General features: G+C 37.8%; 1 protein-coding gene across 1 annotated transcript; it reads right to left on the bottom strand.

Moving 5' to 3' along the window:
- Positions 1-1,492: 1,492 nt before the first annotated feature.
- Positions 1,493-27,486, bottom strand: VAMP4 (vesicle associated membrane protein 4). The gene is made up of 8 exons (XM_075182461.1): positions 27,344-27,486; positions 22,042-22,185; positions 16,436-16,482; positions 10,308-10,358; positions 5,768-5,868; positions 4,314-4,393; positions 3,851-3,902; positions 1,493-2,142 (listed from the first exon to the last, which is right to left on the bottom strand). The coding sequence occupies exons 2-8, from the start codon at positions 22,105-22,107 to the stop codon at positions 2,114-2,116; spliced, it is 426 nt and encodes a 141-aa protein (XP_075038562.1). The 5' UTR covers positions 22,108-22,185; positions 27,344-27,486; the 3' UTR covers positions 1,493-2,113.
- Positions 27,487-27,899: the final 413 nt, after the last annotated feature.

Here is a 27,899-nt window from a genome sequence, read left to right as displayed (position 1 = left end):
AGGATTTGGCATCTTATACAGTGTAGTGTAAGCAATGGCGGTCATATTTTACTGTGTCACATATATAAAGTAGTGAATTTATGATGCTACATATAGAAATGTACAGCAACGCATATATTTCTCAGTGTACACTAGTGTGTAATTACATAACCACTGCCAACCACTCATCACTCACTGTACAGAATGCAACTGTCACTATTTATCACAGTCTGTCAATAGAACAATATATATCTACAGCTCTGCAATAATCTGAGGACAGTGTGCACTTGTAAATACACATCTCTACATAATGTATACACAGGTGTGGAGCAGATTTAAATCTCATTATGAACTGTATCTGAGAAGTTGGTGAAATACATCTAAGATATGTGCCCAGTTTAACCACACACCGGTAAGCCAATATTGCACATATACAATCATTCTGTGGGTGATCTGAATGACAATATTGTAAGGGGTCTATTTATTCTCTTCAGCCAACCAGTTCTTTGGACCTGGTTGATGAAATCTGCCCCTAATTTGATTAAGCCGATTCGAACCTATGTGGTCCACACTCAAGGTGACATTAAGCCAATTTGGCCAAAAACAACCAAACCTATCGAACATTTTTTTCCGTCAACACCCCTGTTGGAAAGGCTATGTGAAAGTATGTATATTTTCCGTGAACAATAAGGGCATTAAGAAAATTATTTGTAGCAAGCAAAAAAAAAACAACTGCATTTTCTTTTCTTTTTAAGAATAACTACTAGTAATTAATATTTAGCTTTATGAGAAACCATGTTGGTACATGGTTAAAAACCCTGTGTGTAAATCAGTGTATAGAGTATGTTAGAATGTTCACAGCTGTATAGATTTTGGAAATTCAAAACATAAAGTTCTAAAAGTCTGTATGCAACCACAGATCTATACAGACTTGTGTGTATAAAAGGAACATTCCTTGAATACGCTTTGCAGCACTGTCATGCAAGAGCAAATACACAGATTAAGGAACAAAAAACAAACAAAAAAAAAACAAAACTTCTCTTGGTCTGAATTAAATCCTTAAAAAACAAAACAAAAACCTACTGGCTTCACTTAACTTGCGAGGCTTCACTTAATCTCTTAATATACGCTGTGATGAAATCACTGCATTCCTACCATATTAAGATAACTAGTACCGATTCACTGCAGATTATGTGCTCTTGTTGTTCACAAAAAGGAGATTCAACTGCGACTCTACACCTGAAAACAGTGTCCCACTTTCTTTCTTTACAGGTCCAAAAATGCCTTCTATTTTTGTGGGGTTTTGGATTTCAATCATACATTTTGACATTTTTGGTAAACATGGTATGCAAAAATTACGTATAAAACAATAAAGAGCATCTGTCAGTAAAAGTGTGCCAAGAATAGTAACCTAATGTAAAATCAAGAATAAAAATAGCATAAATAAATCAGAGTAATAAGTTACAGACAAAGGGTATATTTATTAAACTGCAGGTTTGAAAAAGTGGAGTCTATTAAATAAATAACTAGAATCTGATTGGTTGCTATAGGCAACATCTCCACTTTTTCAAACCCGCAGTTTAGTAAATCTAGCCCTGAAGGTCAACTCCAACTGTAGCTAAACCATTACTCACATTATTCTCATTCAGAGTCTGAAGTATGAAAACCTGTGGGTCAGTGATAGCTGGAGTACGAGAGGTTGGTCACTAATCAGTAGCTGTACTGACATGATATTGAACTCCCTTGGTGTGATGGTCATTCTTTTATTATATATATATTCTTGTGTAACGTCTCCATGGCCACAGACTATATGTACATTAGAAAGTTAAAGAGGGAAATTTTTCCATCACATCATATGTGCGTTCTAAAGTCCTGCCTCGTGTTCTGTGCAAACTAAAAAAATAAAACAAAAAAACAAAAACCAAACAATGAATAGGATAAATGGGAATTAGGTCTTCAGCTCTTCTTTCTCATTTAAATAAACTTATTTCTGTAAATATTGTCCATGAGGAATGTGGTCTCGGTCCCTTTGCTTGGAGAGGAGAAAGCCAAAAAGATGTAAAAAGAAACAAAAATAATACAAAGTTCTGTACAGGGTAATCCAAGAATCTCTCAGCAGCATGTATCCTGATGGTTAGGAGCGATACTTCAAAATGATAGGGACTGTTGGGAAAAGAAAGAAGGATGTTGATAGGTTATTATTATATATTAGTGTTATCTACAGTATGAGTGGCTTTTTTTTTACTTTTTATACAAACTTTTCATGTCACCATCATTAAGTTATTTATACAGTGCCATCACATTATGGAGCGCTGTAGAGAGAATATTTAATCATTCATATCCCCCACTGGAGCTTAGAGTGTAAAATTCTCTACCCACACAACATGGTATAATTTCCATTGTTGTCACTAATCAAAAAACCGTATGTTTTGGACTGTGGGAGGAAACTAGAGCACCTGGAGGAAACCCATACAAAGTCCACATACACAGAGCGCTAGTAGGAACCAAACTCATTAGCCTTGTTATCTCACATCACTGGGGCAACCACTGATATGCCATAAAAAGTGCCTTTATGCCTTTTTTGACACTTTACAGCATCAAGGATACACAAATAAAAATATCTAATATATGGCATGGATGCATCAATCAATATTCTCACGTAGTTCACAACTATGCCTAACATGTACTAAATGACACAGTCCTTTTCTCTTCATTGTTTGGTGCTCCTGACAGCAACTATAGAAGGTACTTTATCCAAGCTCAGGTCTGTGCGTATTGTTTACTTTCTGGCTTTAATAACTTCCTGGATAATTGGTTCCAAAATATCATACATGTACCTATTAATTTAAGAATGTTGCAAGGCAATTTAGACTGTAAGCTCCAATGGAGCAGGGACCGATGTGAGAGTTCTCTGTATAGTGCAGTGGAATTAGTGGCGATATATAAATAAATGATATAAGGCCATCATGCATATAAGACTTAATTTGTCTCTAACCTCTCTACAATTGGTGGCCATAGAAACAAATACAACTGTGACCTGACATAAGTATAAAGTTTTGAAGACATTGGTAGAGGTGCATTGCTGTGTGCATCATCATCATTGGCACATACTTTAATGACACAGATAGTTCCAGCAACATGCCCAAGACTTATTCATTCAACTGCGATACCAGACAAAACTTCCCAGCCCCCCCCCCCCCAAAAAAAGGGACTTTTATGTCCACTACTACTATTGTAACCACTAGAACAAGTATAGAGTTTCATGAAGAATAATGACCATTACACAGGATATAACAGTAGAGGAGACCCATTAGTTTCAGCTGACTCAAAAGATAGAAAAGAGAAAAAAAAAAAAAAAAAGTAGACATTTTAAAAATGGCCCTTAGCCTCTTCCAGCATAAAACCATAACACAGATTCTACATAACAAAAAAAATTTGTACGGAGGTCAAGCCTTAGTGGCAAAATGTGCAAATGTCATGCAGAAGGACAGTAATCATCTAAAATATTGTCAGGCATTTGTATTTTGTCCACCTTGTAGCAACTCCAGCTCTAATAAGGTATTTATGCATGCCTATAAAAGGAATGTTAGAGTTAAACAATTATAATCACAACCCGATGTATTAAACTGTGATTGCACAATCAAACTTACAGTGTCATGATTCCCCAAATCGGAGTTTATCTTCTATTTATCATTGGGTGGAATCATAAGGAAGTTTATGAAAAGGAAGCACAAATCTGCGCAAGGGACAATCCTGATGGCAGTTCCAGCTTTTGTTTTAAAATTTCTGCTGAATGACCATTACATCCCATTATACCCACATTGAGCATCAGAACATTTTTTTTTTTTTGTTAGTTTATAATCGTACATACCGATAATCACTAGTAGGATGAGAATGAAAACGGATGCCACTATCACTTTCATCTGAAAGACAGATAACATATGTATATATGGAGTTAACTGTAAACATTTATCCATTAGCACTGCTGGTAAAGGTGATCTGTAAGGCAGAAAGGGCTGGCTTCTTTCCAAGTGCCCTGTATCATGTGGCTTCAGAATCTACACATCAGGGAACAGACACCCCCTTTGGATACAAATCCAATAATTTCAAAGTGGCTTCTAAAGACAATCAACTTATTATTTTCAAGTCCAAAGTTACCAGAAATGTTTCTCCAAAGTTAAGTAGGTTCCATGAACTTGCTTTAATCTTAAAATTTAGTGTGTCAAGCCCACAAGCTAGAAGCAAGGTATAATCTCTGATGTGTAACAACCATAAACATACTAGATGGACATACAGTATAGATACATTTAAAAGACATACAAAATAATAATTACCTTACACTCCCGCCACCACATTTGTCTCCTGAGCTGTCGTGCTCTGCTGCTGAATGCTGTGGCATTATCAGACAAACTTTCTGTGTGTCATAATAAAAGGGGGGGGGGGGGAAAGGGGGGGGGGGGGAAAGGGGGTGTCAGGGATGAGGTTAGAATTAAACTAAAACAGAATTGAACTGTAAACCATTAAAAATAATATTCTGTTAATAAAGCGGTGGTCAGCATATGCGTTCACTAGCAAAACAATCAGGTTAGAATATATATATTTACATGTATATTTAAAGTGCACCAGTCAAAGTTTGGCTAAATTTAATAAAATCTTAAGCATAAGCTTAATTGCAAGGTACTATTATTAACACATATCATTTTTGAGAAAATCAGTTAGATAATTGTGAATGTTGCTGCTAGTACAGCCATGAATATTTCATACGTGTTCTGAAGTTGTATAACCATGCAGACAAGTGAAACTAAACAACTTTATAGGCTACATCACTATGTAATCATATTTTGCCTCTTCGGATATCCGTTTAGTGTGTAGATGACAGGTTATGGTACTCACTATTTGCGGCTGCCCTTGTGTTTTTACCTACTACAAACTCCTGTTTACATTTATGTTGCATCTCTCTACAATTTTACACTTGAGGGATTGGAGCAACTGATTTACACCATTTGTGAATGTCCATGTCAGATATAGTAAAATGAAATATCCCTATATGGATTAAGCTGATAAAAACATCCTTCACTTGCAGTTTTCCTCCTCCAATACATTGCTACCCTAATATGGTTTTGTTGAATAATCACAAAACAAAAAATACATCAATTAACAATGACTTTGCAACACTATAATACAGTCATTGATTTATTGACTATTTGGAAACAATGTGTAATCAGATTCACATTAGAATTTAACATGAGTAATGGCATAATAAAAAAACAAGTATTTTAACAATTTGGCCACATGATTGCATTGTAATGACCCTTTTTCTTACTACAGAATCTTATGTGTCTATATTATGTATATCACTTATTGTGTTTCTCCTCCCTTTTCAGCAAATCCTGCTGACCTACCAGGCTCTGCCCGTAAGCAGCCTCATTAGCATGTTGATGCACCACAGAACTAGCTGTCAGTCATACTGATTTAAAAGTATCACCACTTATCCCCTACATTAAAGAAAGAAGGTCAATCACCAATCATATCGGTGTCTAGTGGAGATACTTCTATTGATACAATGTTAAAGGAGGTACTGGGTGAACAGATCATTCTCTGTGAATGGGCAGCCTGAACATGACCAGCAGCTCTGACATAGACCTACCACAATAGAGGATTTTATGGCGAGTTTGCCTGTCTGCGACCTCACTAGCATGCAGAGTCTGACACAATGGCCGAGGTTTCTTTTTTCGTGGCACAACAACTTTAAACTTGCTTGGTGAAAAGTTCTAAAATTGCTTCTCACCTGACTTGTCTTGCAGTTCATCCAACCTCTCCCCTCGTTCTATCACTTTGGTGATATTTTCCTGCATGACATCAATGACCTCATCCACCTGGTTCTGTACACTGTAAACACACACACAAATTTGTTTAATGCAACAGATGTACGTTCATTTGTCAGCGATAAACATGTTAAAGATTCAGCGGTCAGTGATCCTCACTTTTTAGAAGGATGTCGTTTATTCCATATGTTTTGAATTATGCCGTCATACTAAAATAACTAAGAGTTAGGCTTTATCGCAAAATGAACTAGGTGACCCCTTAAAATGATCTAGTTAGTGTATTCACTGTATAGAAAATCAAGCATAACATCCCCACAAGACATAATTCTCACATAATAAGCAATGTTTATTTAAAATTAACAACATCTGATTTTCAGAGATACCAAGATGACTTGAAGCAGGACTAACAGAACCCTAGATACATGGGAGCCTAGTGATCCATGTTTCTTTTGTCTTATCTTGTACTTGCATTTCCTTATGGCCTAAGAAAAGATTTTCCCTCACTATTGCTAAACTCTGGAACTCACTGCCTCCCAGTTTAAGCAAAGAACAGATATACAGTTTAAGAGATAACCAATAGTCTATAGTGGGTATTACAAACATAGTACTGCAAGCTGTTACTAGTTTCTAAGTGACTGAGTTAGAGTACGGACTCAGAGATGGTTACGATCCACTATGTTCACTGGAACGCAGCATGAACTGACTACAAACAGCACTGAATAGATTGCTATGAAGGGTCATGCTAACAGTAGTCTAAGAGCCGGCTTCAAATGCAAGACAGACAAAAAGTACATCAAAGTGCATTGAGTGCCCATTCTGCATTTGATCTCTATATCTATTTTAAAAGCCACTAACAATGCATTCACCTATTGATCACCCAAGGGTAATGCACCACTGGCCTATGCACAACAACATGTGAGCAAGTATCCTAAGTGTAATAATGTTTTACAAGGGACATAATGATAACTTTAAAACAAATCCAGCACAAACATTGATGTTAATTCAATTTAATGCTTGAAACTAAAGGATGTCCAGCTTTTGAATTTCCCAAGTTCCTCCTGGCATAACAAGCCCCTGTGTGACTTCATAAATTTAGAGCTTAAATACCAGACCTAGAAAATAAACTTATCCATTTAAAAAGACCCACCCCCTCCAGGTTTGCCAGTAATATGCAGATAACTTATACTAAACTAAGTATACTTGGACATGTACACTTCATCCTATTTACAGCCACTAGATCACATTCACTCACGTTAGGGCTGGGGGACACTAAATCTTTAAACTGCATATAGGCAAATATTTCCTGTTGGAAAACACCTCTGTTCAGTGACCAAGAGTCAAAGTTCACATACCATCATTAGAAGGGGGGAAAAAAAGGAAGCTGGGAAAACTTGAACTGTGATTTACACCACTCAAACTTTCCTTTGAACACCACCATCCTTTCTGGTAGAGGTCAGGAAAACCCTTAACAATTTCAATAACTGCACCAAGTTTGCAAGCTCACAGTTATAGTATGCTCATGACAATATTTTGGTGCTACAGGATGTCTATGTTTTATCTACCAAATTTTAAGGTCACAGAAATAGTTCAAAAGAATAGTTCAGCGTTAGCGGGAAAGGGTTAAGGGTGGCACAGATGTTTTGAAGAAGAGATTTATTCACAGCTCTGCAATTGGAAAAACATCCTGCTTTGACTCAGTCATGGAGCAGATTTTATCTGCATTCCGCTTACTTCTTCCAAATGACACACGTGGATTTTTGCTATGAAAGGATTTGTGACAAAATAGTTGCTCTAGTCTCCAGCATGCAAGGAAAACGCTTACGTGGTTGGGCACAAGAAAAGCAAACCTTCCATTCAATATTAATGCACATGATATGCATATTTAAAGGCCAGCAACATTGGAACATAAAAGAAAAATATATATTCCATGCTTTTTCAATACATTTCCGTTTATACCTGTCTAATGTACATATTATATGATTTGTGTTTAAATATATTCTTTGTTTACCTAGTTTTTGGAATTGTGTTAGTGAGTATGCTTGCAAAATTATCCAGTAATAATACCATGGTTTCATTTATTTTCCCCATAATCTCTTTACTTCCTTCCAGAGCTTGCCTGGCAATGTGATTATTCACTAACAATACAACAGCTTGGGGGCATGGTCTAGTAGCAAACTGTGTGGCATCACTGGGGTCAGGGTATGATATCATCAAGGGACAAGGCCAACTCAGGTGAAGACTGAAAATACAACAGAGCAGACAACGGTAGGCAGACAACTTGACTTTGCTCATAGCCAGAATAGAAAGAGAACTAAACTATGCCTAGACCAACGGTTCCCACACTGTGCTCCACGGCTCCCTGGGGTGCCGCACCCAGAGCCGGGGGTAAGCAAGGCGGGGGATTACTTGGTAATTATTTCGACTTAGGGATGCCTTGGAAAAAAAACAAAAAAAAACAAACAATGGAGACCCTAACGGTGCCTTAAACTGAGAAAGTTTGGGTTCCAGTGGCCTAGAATAAATGTTTCCCTGTGCCAAGTACAATTAATACATTTTAGTTACAGTTTACAGTCCACCAACATATAGTTACTGATGTACAATCATCCCTATTTAAAATATAAAAATAAAGTATCTAGTATTCAATATTTTCAGCAAAGCACAATTAATTTCTGTAGGGGGAGGGGTGTTCCCAGGCTTCTTACAGAAGTGCAGAAAACAATGTTTATGAATGCAAGTGTTTGCAATTTCTAGGTCAGCCTTGTTTGAATGTTGCCCCAAACTTTAATTTCCTTTGAATTGTTAGACTTCACAGGAATATGCTGTCAGCCCCAGATAACTCTCCAGGTTTCTGTGGGGCTATAATTCAAATAACACAACTTAACATATCTTTCTTTTTTCCTATAAATGCACACACATATGACAGAGCTCAAAATTATTACTGTTGTGCACAAATTTAATGATCATGTGGTTTTACAATATATTGCTAGGCTGTTTCAACAACATATTTTCCCTACAAATCAAAATATTTCAGTAATGTTTTTTCACAGTAATTTCTCTTTAAGTTATATCAGAGTATTGGTGGTGCAAAGCCTACAGATGATTAAATGGTAATAATAAAATAAAGTCTATATAAGCCTTACGTCTTGCATCACTTGCATTATAGGACTATTTATATACAAAAAGACACTAACAAAAAATATTTTATCTTTTCTTAAAATCCTGCAATAGGCAGTGGAATATCCCAGTCCCAGCAATGTAGACATTTAGTATGAAAGAATATGGGATTTTGTTACATTAACAATCTATTTCAGTGTTTGGATTAGGACCCTTAGCAGATTTTAAGATTGAGCCTTTATTAGCCAGTATTGAAATTATGGCATAACCAACACCACCAGTAGATGCCAAACTTTGAGACAGACTCCCTCCTCTAAGACTCTAGAACTACCCCCAAGACAACGCATGCTGCTTCTATGGGGCCTAGGGGATGCTAGCCCATATGCTATGGAGACCCATGCTCTGATCTCCTGAATTGAAAACCCAAGCGGGGCTTCACATTGCTTGTGCCAGTCTCCACACATGCGCAAAAGAGTATAGCAAGGGGGTTGGAGGCATCTGGAGCGGATCACCATGCCCCCACCCAAATTTTGCTTTGTGGTCAGCCATTTGAGTGTTGCACCCATCACTGTAGTGATGGGAACAATTTAATAGTCTGAAACAATACATATATGCAGCTTCTCAACAGACCTATATAGATCTGTTTCAATAAGAGGACATGTAGAACATTACTACTTCGTCCTTTTATATACAAAACCTACCAAGCCTGATGTAATTAAGTCATTTAAACATTTTTTTATCTAGCCCATTGGGGAGGGGGGCACTTCTTCTAGGGCTATCCCTATACACATGCCAAAATGCAGGGTAAAGAAAGCTCTATCTGACCAGCAAAACAAAAAACAAATAAACCATGCACACATGTACACAAAAACACAAGAAAACCAAAACACAGATATTAACAATGTAACAGATGCACAGTATAAACCATACTCCTCACTGAAAAGATACATGCCTCAAAGGGGTTGATAAATGTAAAAAATACAAGTCACCTAAAGGGAACACATTTATTTTGAACTGTGCAAACAATCTTATATTTTCATGGTAGTGATTGTTGGCCTCATGACACGTAGTGTGTAGGCCAGAAATTGATTGTTCACGACATGTCAATGATAAACACTCAAATCTAATTCTCTGAAATACTGTGCAAATAAGAGTGTGAAGCTATTCTTACAGTCTGCAGCCTGGCATGGGTCAGTTATAAAGTACTACACAATCTTCTACTCTTGTTACAGTAAAGAAAAAGTACAGTAAATATATAATATAGATCTGATGCAGGGTCCCTCTTGATTAATACAAACATGTAAACATCAAGGTTGCAGCTATTTTAAATAGAAGTTAACAGCATTGGGCCTTGTATAGCTCACTTTCCAGCTGTCTCCACAGACTTACTGTCTGATCTTGTCATTCCTTGGTCCAAACTTAGGTGCAGAAGGTCCCCTCCTGGCAAGAGAGAACATTCAGTTAGTGACGTATCATGTGACTGCAGGTCCCAACATCCACAGCACACACATATATAGAGAGCACTAGATGGATATAATCAAAACATGGAATCAGCAATGCATTTACTTGTTACACATCTAGAATTGCTGATGTTTGACATGTATGCAGTTGTTGATTTAGACTTATTCTTCACATAAAAAAAAAAAAAAAAAGAGTACAACAAAGTAAAAAAAATTGTGTTTGTGTTGGGGGTGATAAATTTTGGAAATAAAAAACAGTTCTTGGGATTACAGTATGACTGAACACTAAACTTAAAACAACAAATTATTCACAAAATCATTTCAAATACTTTAAAAAGGTGAACAATGTTAATATGTATTCACTCAGCAAATAAATACTAAAGTATTACTAAAGCCTAGAAGAGGATAGGGGTGAGAATCAATGATAAAATGAGGTGCATTCCTCTTAAAAAAAAAATAATAAAAAATAATAATAACAATAACAACAATAATAATAATAATAATAAAAACCTTAAAATCATATACACTATGATGGAATTTATTAAGTCAAATCAGTTCTGTAAAAAGACCATTTGCATGCAAAGGAAATATACAGGTATGTGCTATATAAAGAGTATTGTTAACTCCAATTTAGTAGGCTAGTTTCTGGTGTGCTGAGGATTAGTATTTGTTGTATATTTATGCATACTTGGTGGAAGATTTTAATGGGAGTAAATCTGGTTTACCACTTACTACAGCAGAGAACTCCACCATCAGGTTCAAGAAAGTGGAGTGCATGTTTTATTTATTTTCTACTCCTCCCCTTTTCAGGATTTACCAATCTCTTCCTGCTGTAGGATTGCAAACATATAAAAACAGATTGTGCTTGACAACACAGCTATAGTATATTTGCGCTATGGAATGCTGTACTGCATTATTAAGAGTTGGGGGCAAGCTGCTGATTCAGAACACATGGCAGTGTAAAGTGGGAGTGGCAGTTTGTGAAGACAGTATTTGTCATCAGCCAATTGGCATATCAGGTTTTAGAAACATATTACTCACACATTAAACTTTTGCAAATACCACCTGCTGTACTGGTAGCACCCATTAACAAAATGAGAAATAACATTTTAAACGTGGCATTAAAATTTTACAAAGCAATATTGGGAATAAACTTTAGTATTTTTTAAACAAACCATTAATTTTATATTTAAAAGCAGTTTTAAGTCGTTAGTTTCTGAAAAGCAATGTCACAGGAGATAAGTGACTAAGAAGCCTTTAATGATGAAATAATATTCAAAGAATTCAGGAAGAGTGGAAGTGATACAATCTAAACAGTCCATGCTATGAAACAGTCCAAACTAAACTCCTTTTTTCCCCATGAATATAGGAATGTTAACATCGCTGCCCAGTTAGGATAGAACACAACTTTAATAAAAGAGGATTTTTATACTTACGATAAATCCCTTTCTCAGATTCCATCTGGGGGACACTGTTACCAAGGGGTTGTAGTTGGAGAGAGTGGAGTTGGCACTTAACTAGTTAATTTGGGACTGCTGTCAGACTTCTCCCTCCTGCAACCCCCTGTAGCTAGTCAGTGTAATTCGAAAGCCCACAAGGAAATGGAGTCGAACAACCAAGAAGCAAACAGCAGAAGAGCGGGAGGGAGGGAACGCAGTGTCCCCCTGATGGATTCAGAGAAAGAGATTTATCTCAAGTATAAAAATCCCATTTTCTCCTTCATTCTATCTGGGGGCCATTGCTACCATGGGGTCATACCAAAGCAGCCCCCCTAAGGGAGGGACTGTTCTGGAAGCCCATCTCGTAGAACGCTATGGCCGAAGCTAGCATCTAAGGACGCAAACTCACTGAACTGATAATATTTGGTGAATGTGTGGACCGAGGACCATGTGGCCGCTCTGCATTGCTGATCAGCTGAGACCCCATTGCGCAAAGCCCAGGTAGCCCTCACAGACCTGGTGGAGTGTGCCGTAATGTCCAGTTAGCTTAAGATATGCCTGTTTTATTGTAAAGGTAAGCCATTTAGCAATGCTTTTCTTGGAAGCTGGCCAGCTTCTTTGGGAATCAATCAGGAGAAAAAGAGAATCTGTACTTCAGATACTCAAAGTGCTTTGGACATAAATACGCAATGCCCTGACCACATCCAAATATTCTAAGGAGGAATCTGCGGAAGCATCCTGGAACACTGGAACCACTATTTCCTGATTAATGTGAAACTCGGGGAAGCATTGGAATGGGAGGAAAGATACCCCAGTCTAAAATTTCAGTGCATTGTCATAATGTCCAGTGCCAGCAGGTCCCTTTCTCTTGAACAGAACCTGGGAACCTGCCGGTGGTATCTGGATACCATAAGATCCAGATCCGGGAGGCCCCACTACAGGATTAGCATCTGAAATACCTCTGAATGGAGTGACAATTCCCCTGGTATTGCTGTATGAAGACTTAGAAAGTCGGCTTCCCGAATGCCTGGAATAAATACGGCTGACAGAAATGGGATGAACTGTTCTGCCCACGCAAATATCTGGGCTGATTTGCCCATTGCCCTCAAACTCCTTGTCCCTCCGTTTGTTGAAATATGCCACCGCCATGACATTGTCTGATTGCAGACGTACCGGGAATGCCTGAATTAGTGACTGAGCCCCTTTGAGAGCCATTAGCATGGTCTTCAACTCCAGGATATTTATTGGAAGGGAACTTTCCTGTGCTGACCAAAGACCCTGAAGGTGCAAATGTAGCGCCACTGCACCCCAGCCCTTTAGACAGACATCCGTTGTTAAGATGATCAAAGAGCACGGGGAAAATGATTTGCCCATGCTTAGGTGTCCTGGTTCTGGTTCTGCTTCTCCAAGTGGAGAGTTGAACCTGACCACTTCTTTAGGAGATCCCCCTGGAAGCATCTCGAGTGAAACCTTCCAAAGGGGATTGTCTCAAAAGTTAAAACCATGTTGCCCAGTAACCTCATGCAAAGAAGCAAGGAAAGACTGACTGTCTAGGACCCTGGTCACTAGGTCTTGTACCGAGCGAACCTTGTCCTATGGAAGGAAAGTTTTCTGCCTTCCGGTGTCCATTATAAGCCCTAAGAAAATCATCCTTTGGACAAGAATTAACTGCGGTTTCTGGACATTTATCATCCAACCGTGAAACTGCAGGGTCTCTATGGTGAGGTGTAAATGCTGACGCAGAAGTTGATCTGAGGGGGCTTTGATCAGCAAGTCGTCAAGATAAGGCATTATGCTCACCCCCATAGAAAGGAGATGGGCAGCCATTACTGCCATGATCTTTGCAAATACTCTGGGCGCTGTGGCAAGGCCAAAATGAAGTGCCCTGAACCAGTAGTATCTCAAAAACATTTTTAAAAAAAAATAAAAAAAAAATATATGTATACATTTTAGTGAGCAGAAAACAATTTAACTACTTTACTATATCTCATGCAATACACATTATACCTCCTCTTTATAGCAAGTACAGTGCAATATAAAGAAGAATAATACTTAGCCTTCCAGGCTAATGTATAGCAGAGGTCCCTCCTGACTGCTTATAAGTGTCTGTCTGCGGCGCTTATCTAATTAAGCCCGCAGACAGTCTCTGCCTTAATGCACCTTGTGCACTATAGTACTGCCCCCCTCCCCCTCTCTGCGGAAGGGACCAGGGAGCTTCCATAATGGTAGCTGCCGTCACTTCTGGATTCTGGTGCTCTATGCTCCACAGAGCAGCGCTGGTCCCCAGGAAGTGAAGAGACCGCGGCTTTGCCTCCCGCCGCACGCCAACCTCAGAGGAGAACAACGACAAATGCTTCTGAGCGTCGACGCTCAGCTCCGTGACAGCGCTGCAGTGACTTACCAGGTATGCAGCCTAACTGTCCCAGCACTTTCCCTATCTTATTTCCCTTTCACTAATAGGAAAAAAAATGGCCTGAAAAAATAAATAAAGAGCAGCAAAGGAAAAGACAGCCCATCTCCTTGGGCATTTAGACTACACTGACTCGCTACTTGTGGTTGCAAGAGGGAGGAATCTGTCAGCAGCCACAAATTAACTAGTTAAGTGCCAACTCCACTAACTCCAAGGACAAATTAGTTATTTTAACTGCATTATGGTAACATAATGTAATGTACAAAAGTGGGAAGAAGCAACTAAAGTAATGGAAGTTTACCAATTGTCTGGTAGTATTACAGAAGTTGGGTCGGATGCTGTGCATAACATTAGAAAAAAGTATAAGCAATGTATTAGTGAACATGTATTCATGCATATATTTGCAGGAAATGCATATTTTGACTAGGTTCACAGCGGTGATCACTATCACAAAAGTCAATAAAGTAATGCCGCAGAGCATTAAAAACACAAATGTAAATAATAATATATAATAAAGTATAATACAAATAAAGTAATATGTAATAAATAATATGCCGATATTGGATTATAGTTAATGGTAAGCTCTGCAAGTAGACTTAAAGTGCGCACACAATGTAATATTTGTATTTCAGTGTATGCAGGCAAAAAATAAAATTGAAGTCCATTAATGATCTAATCATAATCAGTAGAAAGTGTTCTGGACGCTCGACCCCAGATACCAAATGGCCGGATCTCATCCGATCTGGCCACCAGTGTGGCTAGCTTTACGAACACCATCACAGAAGTTAGGCAGAGTGCCATCCTTATTATCTCTTGTCCTTTAATAGTTCATATTTTGGGAAATCTGGGTGCCACTCCATACCAAGGAGCAGAAATCACACCAGGGTTGTGAATGACAGGTACTGGTGGTGTCCGGGAACAGCTATAATCACATATCTTTGGAAAAGGTATGTCACATTGTCATAATTCCATCATGTTTGGTATTTAAATGTGCAGGAGATTATGACCGGTTTATTGAAGGGGGAGTTATGTCTCTGGGATATATCTCAAGAGAAGCTACCAAAGGTCAAAACTTTAGGAATCGTTTTGAACAAACCCTAGGTGACATCCAGGGGACATTTCCGCCCCCCACATTAACATCCACACTGCCCCTATGAATGTCGTCCCATTTAATTTTGCTTAAAAACCTATATTGTGAAAGGACAAGTTGTCAGACTTTGGGGAAATCAATTCACATTGACAAGCTGTCCATCTTCCAAGCCAATTTCCCTTGGGCAGAAAATGCAACTCATGTAAGTGCTATTCTGAATGTAACCCCTTTTATTTTAAACTGCTTTACTTGTGTATGTTATATCCATTTTTATTAATTGTTTCTATTATTTCTGTAATTCTTTATATCTGAATGCCCTGTACTTTTGTATATTAAATCTATAATTTAATATGTTGCGTCCTTGATACTCTAACGAATCCATTAGCCTGTTAAGAAGAAATAGCTCGACCAAGTTAACCCTTTCAATGCCAGTGTGTGATTTGTTGATACATTTGATTAACAAGCTGTGTGTGCTTGCATTTACATTTGTGTAACAGTCTGGAGGTGTGAAGAGGTAACTCTTTGCTTGCTGGTGTGGGTCTTGCTAGTCTGTGAGCAGCTAGAAGCCTTGTGTGCCAGTGTGGGACAGTATTTTGGGGTCCTATTGCCCATATTCAATAGGTGATGGCAAACCTGAAGTGCGTGGAGGCTGTGAGAGTGCTGTTTGCGCCGATTCAGTAGGTCTATAACCTGTGTGATAGGGGGAGAGAGACTGTGGGCTGGAATCAGTGCAACCTCATACAGCAAACACCAAAAGTAATGGCAGCTGGGAGCGTGTTCGTGACAAACAGGATCTGCAATCACGAGAAAACAAGCAATAGGTGGTAGACACAGCTCATAAAAAGATGTCCAGCATAACCTTTTGTCTATAGTAGAAACAATTAAGAAAATGTTTGTTGAAGAGAGCAATTAAAAAATCATTATGTTGCAAATATGCTTCTCAAAACAAAAGAAGTATAATTGTATCTTTTGCAATGAAAAAACAACGTAATAAGGTCATCTTCTACAATGGTTGGGTTTGCAGCCATGTGTATGTTCTTATTTCTCTTATGTTTTAGCATTAAATTACACCTTTCATAAGCTGTATAGCATTAGGTAAGACTTTTCCTAAGACTTACAAGAAGAAATCTTCCTCCTCATCAGAGTCGTCTTCTAACAGATTTCGCTGTACAAAGAAAGAAAGAAAAATAGTTATGTCAATGGGAGCTGCAAGTAGATTATTAAAGTAACCCCTGGTTGGCTGGGCACAGATTGTGTCATGTAATGTATTCAGGAGGTCTATTTCTTATCAATACAGAACAAACAAACAAACATGACTCAATCAAAACTAAACCTCATAGAACACTAAAAATTTAAACCAATTCAAGTAATGACCGAACCAGTCTGTATGTAGAGTCATCAGCTTGCAGGAATCATGTGCATGGTGTATATCCATAAAGTGTGGATCCAGATATGTCTCTGTGTCACTGGTAAGAGTATCATGAGAAAGTAGACAACATGCAAACCGTGTCTAACAGTTTACTGCTGGCTCCTAAATTACTGAAATTATTCCTACAGATTTCCATGTTGCCCACTAGCTGCTTAGAATTTCAAGCTAGCGCTTTCATTCTGCATATTTTTATCCAACCTTAATTATTAGTGTCCCCTTTAATGATTATCTGAATCTAAAATGACTAACAGGTCCATAAAACCTTTATTTATATAACAGTGATGGCTCACTCTTTCATATGAAACAATTTGAATGTTAGGTTCAGATGTCCTTTAAACAGTGTGCCTCTACACTTACAATAATGCTTGGTTCTCTTGGAAATCTAATAAGTTCCTTTGGCTTTCAGTATCATCTCTATACGGATGATACCCAAATCTATCTATCCTCTCCCGATATCTCGACATCTGTGTTGTCCCGTGTAACTGACTGTCTTTCTGCCATTTCATCTTGGATGTCCTCTCGTCAACTCAAACTTAATCTTTCTAAAACAGAGTTAATAATATTCCCACCCGCCAACAAGAGCATACCTGACATTTCTATCTCTGTTGATAACATGACCATAAATCCCACCCCACAAGCTCGCTGCCTAGGTGTAATCCTTGATTCACGCCTATCCTTTGTTCCCCACATTGACTCTATATCTAAATCATGTTACATACATCTAAAGAACATTTCCAGAATCCGCACATATCTCACACAAGACACTGCTAAAACCTTAATTCATGCACTAATCATCTCCCGCATTGAATATTGCAATTCCCTCCTTACTGGTCTTCCCAAAAACAGACTCAAACCCCTAAAATCTATTTTGCATGCTTCGGCAAGACTGATTTTCCTTGCAAATAGCTATTCCTCTGTTGAATCACTCTGTATGTCTCTACACTGGCTGCCTGTCTTCTACCGAATCCAATATAAAATACTTTTACTAACCTACAAGGCCATCAACAAAGCTGCACCAACATACATCTCCTCTCTTGTCTCAAAATATCTCCCAACCCGGCAACTCCGTTCTGCAAAAGATCTGCTTCTCTCATCCACCCTCATTACATCCTCCCATTCCCGGTTACAGGACTTTTTTTGGGCTGCACCCACTCTATGGAACTCTCTCCCTCACACAATAAGACTCTCCTCTGGTCTACAAACTTTCAAGCGTTCTCTGAAAACCTACCTATTCAGACAAGCTTATAATATTCCTCAACCACCCTCTTAACCTCACTTGCTTTAGCCTGTTACACAACTTCACAGAAGACAACTAACCCCGGACCAACATTGTTGTGTGACAGGATCATTTAGCTTATGAGTCACCTTACCTTTGCAGTCTGGCTGGGCCAAGATGCAAAATGTATACATAACCTCATGTGTCAATCTCCCATAGTCCCATAGATTGTAAGCTTGCGAGCAGGGCCTTCTCACCTCTTTGTCTGTTTTACCCAGTTTGTTTATTAGTTTATTACGTTTGTCCCCAATTGTAAAGCGCTACGGAATATGTTGGCGCTATATAAATAAAAGATGATTATGATAAATGATGATGGTTAGAGGTTTAAGCTCTCATTTTTCTCTAATAATTAAAACACCTTGTTCTAACATACAACTGTTTGACTATAAGTGGTGAATCGCAATTGCAGCATGTTTACTGTTGGCTGATGACAGCATACATAAACCATTGCGATCATAAACTCGTGTGATTTAAGATTCTGTGCAGATTTTGATCATTTAGGGGGAGACGTAAGGGACCAACAAATTAGCATGTTTGAACAGCTTTACATAGAGGCTGCAATAACCAAAGTTCATCATGATGATAGATTAAAAGTAACACTGACACCATGGAACTCTATGAGGGGAGAAGCAATTAGCAGTGGGCTTACTTTGGTAAGAAGTGCAGCATTAATTCAAATACCAAGATATTACTGGTAAGAATGAACCACATAATATAAAGGGAAGCAGACGTTTTAATCAAGAATTTCCAGAACGAGCATTGGACACCATGTTGCATGCATGAATTATTTAATTATACTTATACAATGTACTCTATGATTTAGTCACAAAAAGCTTACTCACAATTCCTATCTTTATATTGAAGGCAACAAAAACAAAAAAGGAACAAAGAAAGAATCTATTTTTCTTCCAAAGTGGAAACAAAATCATAACCTTTTATGAGTGTGGGCTTCTCCTTTGCATACAGATTTTTTGACTGTTCATTCAGCTTCATAAAAGGTTGATCTATACAAGTCTCATTGGGTCACTAAAATCACTAATTTCTTACATTTTCTTGAAAAAGGACTAAATTGACACGTATCAAACAAGGAAGGGTTTAAGCAAAAGAAATAAACGAAACATACAAGATAGATTTCCCATAGACCTACTATATTGTGTAGTGTAATACTATTTTGCCAGCATACTAAAGGGAAAAACTGCATAGTAAAGTACTGCTCACTTTGTGCATAAAAGATCAAGGGCTAAATTTACTAAACTGCAGGCTTGAAAAAGTGGAGATGTTGCCTATAGCAACCAATCTAATTCTAGCTGTCATTTTGTAGAATGTGCTAAATAAATAACTAGAATCTGATTGGTTGCTATAAGGCAACAGCTCCACTTTTTCAAACCCACAGTTTAGTAAATATACCCCCAAGTTTTGTGACTGTGGACCCACAACTTGCACTGCTGTCCCAAAAGCAATCATAATCAGACACTATACACTTGTCACCCTTCATCTGCCAGATATATGTACATAGAGTGTCTCTATAACACTTATGCTATATCAATGGTTTGGTGCACCATACCTGCAAAAAAATAAATAAAAAAAATAATGATTGCCTTGACAGGGACCATCCACCTTCTGACCAGTTTAATTTATTGCAACTTTTACTAAACACAAGGCATCCACCTGTGTTTATCCACCTTGCGTTCATATCAAACATAGCGGTTTATTTTCATAGCTTCTCTGCACTGGATGAAATAGTGTCCTAGGACAGCTTTCTGTTGTATTTCAGGGCAACAAAAATAAACTGCACTGTCTGATGATACAATGACATGACTGGGGAGAACAGAAGAAAGCTGCAAAGAAAAAGCCATGTAGATAATAAGAGTTAGGTGAGCCAGGAAATCACTATCATACTGCGGTGAAAAACCCCATTCTGAAAAAATATCGAAAGCCAATATCTGGCCCCCTAGATAAAATGCAGAAGACAAGAAGCCATAATGACAATTTGTGTGTGTTATTTTCCTGTAATGATCTGCCGAAACGATGACAAAATGCTGTCTAACTGGACGCTTGACTTCATTATACAGGGAAATGTTCTGCATAGAGTGAGTAAGATTTAATTCTAAACATTTGTATTTGTTTATCTTCACATTATAGTAATGCTGGGTCAATTATTGTAATATCTGGCACACTTTAATCTGAAGTTATTGTGAACTGTTGGTGAATATTTGTGTGGACTGCGCTGGGTTTTGTAAACTTATGAAAACAGACCGACTGTCCAAGCCGTGGAACTTATGATTTTTGGACTGTCATCATATTAAAGAAATGACAAGCACTATTGAGTACTCCAAGTACATTATATATATATATATATATATATATATATCTCAATTCCTGCAATCTGTTACATAGAATCACACCAAAAAGGGATAGCTCTGAGTTTATCTATGTTATATAGACCAGATGGACCAGTCAGTTATGTTCTATAATCACACTGTTTTTTGAATGGCTTATCTTTTTCTTGGTGTAGGGCTGTTGAAAATCTTGGCACAAAATAAACAGCAGTAATAACAAAAATCTAACAAGCAGGAAATGAAGGGGATATTGATACTAGGAAAGACTGCCATGAATGAGCTGCAAGTATTCAGCCCAGGCTGAATGGCCTTAACAAGCTTTCACAAGCATGTCCTTCTCTACACATTGGCACCTCCTGACAATGTCGTGCGTACTTGTTCCGTTTTATATTTTTGTCTGTCCTTAGCTGCAAGTTTCTGGAGCTTTACAAATAAAGATGAGAATACCATGCAACAATGTCCAAAATACTTACAAAAGTCCATACATGTTTAAGGGACAATAGCTTGAAATGTTTTGTGCCTGCTAGGGCTCATCTACATGGCCGTTGAGTACCCCCACAGAACTCCATTATACTGTACTGAGCGTTAACACTCTTGAACGAAGCAGTCTACATTAAACTTGATGCAACATAGGATAAAAGCCTGTATGTACATGTCCAATTGTTTATATTATTTTTTGAACTATAAAAACGAAAAGTGCTTTTACCAGGATTTAAGAATGTGCATTGAAAGCATAACAATAATAGCATTCATTTAATTTCTTAGGATCTGCAAATTAAACATCACAAACATAATGACTCAAGTTATTGTTTTCCCTCAATTTTTCTTTTACTTTGGAATTTGGAATTAATTGCTTTGTGTCCACTGTGTTTCTACAGTAGTCTATCACAGTATTTCATCTCTTACTCCACCGCTCACTCTGAGCAACCAGGGAACACTATCTGTGTTACTATTTGCAAACCAATGCAAATGAATAAGCCCTTAAGACTGAGAAGCAAAAATGACAGACATAACAGATGCTTCTTCCATCCATGTGAAACTGTCAAATTTGAAACCATTGTGTAAAATTGTATCCACACAATCAGATAAATGATGTACACATTTAATAACAATTTTCCTTTAGCTACAAAAAATTATAAAAGAGAATAAAACAGACTGCAATTTCCAGAATGAATTGCACCCAGACAAACAAAGCACTGGTTCTTTACAGGCATCAATGGACGTGCCAGAGCAAATCTATGGTTTTAATGAAAGTAGCCTTTAAAATTATCATTGATTATTTCTAATCATATAAGGAAAAACCTTGGCACTGATCATTAACTGCTATCACTAACTACTGATCCTCGCCACACTATCAGCTAATCATTTGCATGTGGCAATTACATAGCTGCTGGCAATGTACACTATAAATAGATCCGTTAGCAGTTATTTTATTTAAACGTGTTAGACTTTAATGGCTTCCAAATTTATTGTGCAATATTTTAAAATGTATGAAATGTTGGTGGGTCACCCTTGTTGCCAGCAGTAATATATTCTGTGAAATCAAATCAGAGATAAACAGAGAGACAGCAACAAAAATAACTGGTCCTTAATAGTGTACACATTATAAAACATATCTTGCTTTAAGGTGCAATATATTAACAGTAGGGATAAAGAGTTTTTAAGCCATCTGACACTTACTCTCTCACTTTTTACTGAACCTGTAACCTCCTCATCATTGAGATGCCGCTTAAACTTCGGAGGCATGGTGTCCGATTAAACGAATACAGTGTTGTCAAAGGAGCTTAACAGATATACTTGCTTTTATTATTCAGTCACCAGGCACTGCAAAACAGAAAATAAATATAAGTGTGATGGTTGTTTAATCATACAGAAGCCTTCTGTATGTAAAGTTTCAAAAGACTATCCAACAGTTGCTGGGGCATGATGGGACTTGTAGTTTCCCAGCTAGAGAGCCACAGATTATTCAAACTTGGTCTGGACTATTCTTTAAATAAAAACGAAATAACTAAATAAATAAAAGAGTTGTCCTGTTTTGGACAATGCCTTTAAACAGAGGAATAATATCTACAATGTATTAAACAGTCATGTTACTTAAAGGACCATGGAACCTAAAATGCAACTATATATTTTTCCAAGATCTCTTCGAAAGCTAAGAATATACTAAATTTGTTATCATGGGGGTAAAATATTGCCCTACACACAAACCTCCAGTAAGTAATCCCATTGAAGGACACTGCTGACATAATCTTTAGCCACATTTTGCCAAAAATAGATGAGAACAATTAATATTAGCTCGCACTTAGCTTCTATGTAAAAGCCAAATATTTCAAGTTTTGTGAAGGTATAGAAACATTTTCATATAGAAATAATATTAAACTAACTTGGTCCTAACAAGCCTATCATAAAATAACCTACTAACTTACATTGTTTTAAATGCACATTACACTTTATAGTGACTTTTTTTTTTTTTGGGGGGGGGGGGGGGGGGGGGATGTATTTGCTGCTAAGTAAAACGAGGGCACTCTTCACTCAATAACTAATACATGGTCCTAAACCACCTTCTTAACCTGCCTAGGTTACCCTATTACCACCCATTACACAGTTCACACAAGACTGCAACCTTCTGAGCCCTGACCAACTTTGCTGTGTGACCAGATCATATGGCCCTCTAGGCACTCTTTAGCTCTGCATTCTGGCTGGACCAATGTGGAAGGTGTGGAACTCAACCTCGTGTATCAAACTCCCATTGTCCTACAGCATTGTCATAGCTTAAGAGCAGGGCCCTCTAACCTCTCTGTCTGAAGTATCCAGTATTGTTTTATTACTGTGTTTGTTCCCAATTGTAAACGGCTACAGAATTTCCTGGCGCTATATAAATAAATGTTGATGATGATTGATGATGGTAATGCCAACCTAGTGTTTTATCCTTTGCTTTTATCTGGATAAGAAAAATATCAGCAGTCTCTCTTATAAATGCATATTCATGTTACTCCTTTTCAATAAATACAAACGTCTCTATAATATACTATGCCAATATGCTATAAAAACCCTAGATAAAAATAAATGCATATTAAACTATGAAAATACTCTGTGTTAACTTTTAAGAGACTCAAATGGACTTTAAACACCAGTATCGGATGTATCTGTGTGTGCCCAAGAGTAAAGGTTATCTACATTCATGCCTTGGTGTCTTAAGGTATTTCACCTCTTATGGTGACACCAGTACTTTTGGCATAAACCATAGACCAAATAACTTCATGTACTCTTAAAGGACAGCTAAATCCAAGAACTTAAGTTTTCATCTATGAACTATAAAGGCAAACTATATTGTTAAAAAATTAAGGAGAATGTGTACCCACCAATGCTCCAATGATTATCTCCTGATTGACAAGAAAAATGGGGAGGGGGGGGGGTTCAAACCACTTTGATCTACTTTCTAAAAAAACAACACTTACTGGATAAGGCTCTGACTCTGGCCAATCGGAACTAGAGCCAGTTACATAAATAGTGCTGATTCAGGTGTTCCTAGTTGTTAATGCAATTACAACAGGCTATTGCTGGATTGGCAAAGGGAAGTCCTCACGAGGTGCAGGGAGTTCCTAGAAATGAACACCACAGTTCTGCTCGTTTAGGGGAAAGGAGTGAGGATGGCTATTACCAAAAGAAATGTGTTTAAGGTTAAAATGATCCTTTAAGCAGCCCCAACAGTTATAGCCATTCTCACAACACTTTGACAAATGCCTCCTGGGTGGCAGAAGCTGGTGTGACAACTAGTGTTGATACCTCCTCCTATGAGCAGCTGCATTTGGGTCTGTTTTACAGTCTTATCCAACACTTAATCTAGTGCCCGAGACTTCTTTTTGTGTAGATTACAGCAAGCAGGATCTGCTCGTTTGTGGTCCATTTAAAGTATGTGGCCCCAACTATTGCTGCTGATCTCAATTTTAAGATTTGATAACTTTACTAGGGAAATATTATGACAGCTTCCTGTAAATCAATGCAGAAATGTTACAGTTAAGTATAAACCAGCAACTTTAATTTGAGGGTATTTACATCCAAATCAGGTGAACGGTGTAGGAATTACAACGGTTTCTATATGTGCCTCACACTTTTTAAGGGACCAAAAGTAATTGGTCAATCGACTCAAAACCTATTTCATGGACATGTGTGGGCTATTCCCTCATTATTTCATCATCAATTAAGCAGGTAAAAGGTCTGGAGTTGATTCTAGGTGTGACATTTGCATTTGGAATCTGTTGCTGTCGACTCTCAATATGAGATAAAGAGCTGTCACTATCAGTGAAACAAGCCATCATTAGGCTGAAAAATCAAAACAAACCCATCAGAGAGATAGCAAAAACATTAGGTGTGGCCAAATCAGCTGTTTGGACCATTTTTAAAAAGAAAGAACAGACCAGAGAGCTCAGCAACACCAAAAGACCAGAAAGACCACGGAAAACAACTGTGGTGGATGACAGAAGAATTTTTTCCCTGGTAAAGAAAAACCCCTTCACAACAATTGGCCAAATTAAGAACACTCTCCAGGAGGTAGGTGTATATGTGTCAAAGTCAACAATCAAGAGAAGACTTCACAAGAGTGAATATAGAGGATTCACCACAAGATGTAAACCATTTGTAAGCCACAAAAATAGGAAAACCAGATTAGAGATTGGCAAACAACATCTAAAAAAGCCATTACAGTTCTGGAACAACATCCTATAGACAGATGAGACAAAGATCAACTTGTACCAGAGTGATGGGAAGAGAAGAGTATGGAGAAGGAAAGGAACTGCTCATGATCCAAAACATACCACCTCATCAGTGTCATGGCGTGGGCATGTATGGCTGCCAATGGAACTGGTTCCCTTGTATTTATTGATGATGTGACTGTTGACAAAAGCAGCAGGATGAATTCTGAAGTGTTTCGGGCAATGTTATCTGCTCATATTCAGTCAAATGCTTCAGAACTCATTGGACGGCTCTTCACAGGGCAGATGGACAATGACCCGAAGCATACTGCAAAAGCAACCAAAGAGCTTTTTTTAAGGCTAACAAGTGGAATGTTATGCAATGGCCAAGTCAATCCCCTGACCTGAATCCGAATCCGATTGAGCATGCATTTCACTTGATGAAGACAAAACTAAAGGGAAAATGCCCAAAGAACAAGCAGGAACTGAAGGCATTTGCAGTAGAGGCCTGGCAGAGCATCACCAGGGATGAAACCCAGCGTCTGGTGATGTCTATGCCTTCCAGACTTCAGGCTGCAATTGACTGCAATGGATTTGCAACAAAGTATTAAAAAGTGAAAGTTTGATGTAGGATTGTTTAGTTTGTCCCATTACTTTTGGTCCCTTAAACAGTGGGAGGCACATATAGAAACCATTGTAATTCCTCGACCGTTCACCAGATTTGAATATAAATTCCCTCAAATTAAAGCTGAAAGTCTGCAGTTAAAGCACATCTTGTTTGTTTCATTTCAAATCCATTGTGGTGGTGTATAGAACCCAAAATATGAGAATTGTGTCGATCTCCCAATATTTATGGACTTGACTGTACGTGTCAGGAAGACTGGCACACTGATTGACCCTTATTTGATATGTCTAGTAATAGGAATATTACTGGAGTCCTGTTACAAAACATTTAGGGCTCTATTGAAACAAAATACTACAGTGGCTATAAAAATTGTTTACCCACATCACATTTTTTATATTTTATTTTCTCACATTATAGAAAAAAAGCTGGATATATTATGGAATTCTTACCACTGTTCAACCCAAAATACCCTGGAAATTCAATTAAAACAACCCTTCAGCTTTTCCTTAATTACAAATAGAAAAACAGACAATAATTGATTGCATTAAAAGTAAACGCTGGTGCAATCATTTGTCTTCAGAGGTAACATCATTAACTGGAGTCCAATTATTTTTGTTACCTTAGAATCCAATCCAATTTAATTCTGAACAAACAGACTGTTAAAATTGCTTGCAAGATAAATATATCTGTCTGTGAGAAATCTCAAAAGTGGCATGTGCATTTACAAACATGAGCTTCATCATGAAGATCAAAAAAATCTCTGAAAAGGTTAATGGATTTTTAATATCCCCCCAGAGTGCTGTCAAGTCCTTCATGAGGAAATGGAAACAATTTGGCACAACTGTAAATTTGTCTACAACAAGCAAGCCTCCAAAATGGAGAAGTCTTTGTGAGATGAGTAATTGTCAGGGAGATCACCAAGAAGATTATGACAACTTTGACAATTACAGTCTCCAATGCTGTAGATGGGTGCACTAAATGAATCAGTGTTTTGTTTATAAATGTTATAAAAACAAAACTACTAACAATTTAGAGGTGTGTTTATTTATTTTTTTATTTGACATTACTGTACAGTAATTTGACCAGTGGTAAGAATTCCAAAATAAATCCATTCTGGTTCCATGGTGTAAGAAAATAAATGTAAATAATGCCAAAGAGGTGAATATTTACATCCACAGTAACTGCCCCACTCTACTGATAGCAGAGATTACATCTATAACATGTCATCACTTCCAGCCAGATCACCAAAGCTTTGTCATCACTGCTGGTGGCTGGATGTCAGCTGTAGCCTTCACTGCACAAAGTATCATCAGACCTTTGTGTTTCACCATTTGTGTCAGGGTAACATGGATCTACTGTACATATATAAACTATATATTTTACAAAGGATATTAACAACAATAGAGACAGGTGCAGACTATGTACAGTAGCATCTGCCACTTGTAATGACAAACACTATGTATGGAATAGCTATGTGGATCAGCGGATACTTAGTGAAAAAAGACTATTGCCTGTTATTTACAGCAATAAATCCTATTGTGAGGTGGAACAGGATACATCTCCCTGTGAAAGAGATATACGCAGCACTCATACAACACGACAATGATTAGATGAAGACAACAATGTAATCAGTCGGAGGCGCTGTTAAAATGCCAAAAACATTTACCAATCTTGCGTTGTCGCTCCGGTGTATTGGTGCGTTTTCCTGTGTAAGACGTCTATTGTATGTAATGACCGCTTAACATGGCGATTCATCGGCTACCGACACATCCTCATCGCTCGGTGCTCTGCTCATCTTCCTGTTGTGCTCGTATTCGATCGATGTTCCACTTCTGCGCAGCCGCACTTACTCTAGTCTCTGAAGTCAGGCAACCGCCATATTTCTACTCCTCTGGAGTGATCTCAGATAGTCTTTCACATGGATGACTGCATTACAGCTCTATTAGCTTGTGGATAATAATGCCAATAGTCAATATTAAAAAATGGAATTAACACAGATAAAAATAAAACATCACACTACAGTATTTTATTAGTACAAGTAAATTGTAAGAAAGTATTGCATGAAAAAGAATAATTTAGCCTCAGTGGCCAAAGAAATCATTTCTGTCTGTTTGTATTGCCCAGTATTGTTTAATTAATGTGTTAGTTTCCAATTGTAAAGCGCTACAGAATTTTCTGGCAATATATATATATATATAAATGATGATGACTCTTTCAGTTGA

This window comes from Mixophyes fleayi, chromosome 8 (genome assembly GCF_038048845.1).
Source record: "Mixophyes fleayi isolate aMixFle1 chromosome 8, aMixFle1.hap1, whole genome shotgun sequence".
Taxonomy (NCBI): Eukaryota; Metazoa; Chordata; class Amphibia; order Anura; family Limnodynastidae; genus Mixophyes; species Mixophyes fleayi.
Note: the sequence above shows the minus strand (reverse complement) of the source record. Positions and strands in the feature narration are given on the sequence as shown.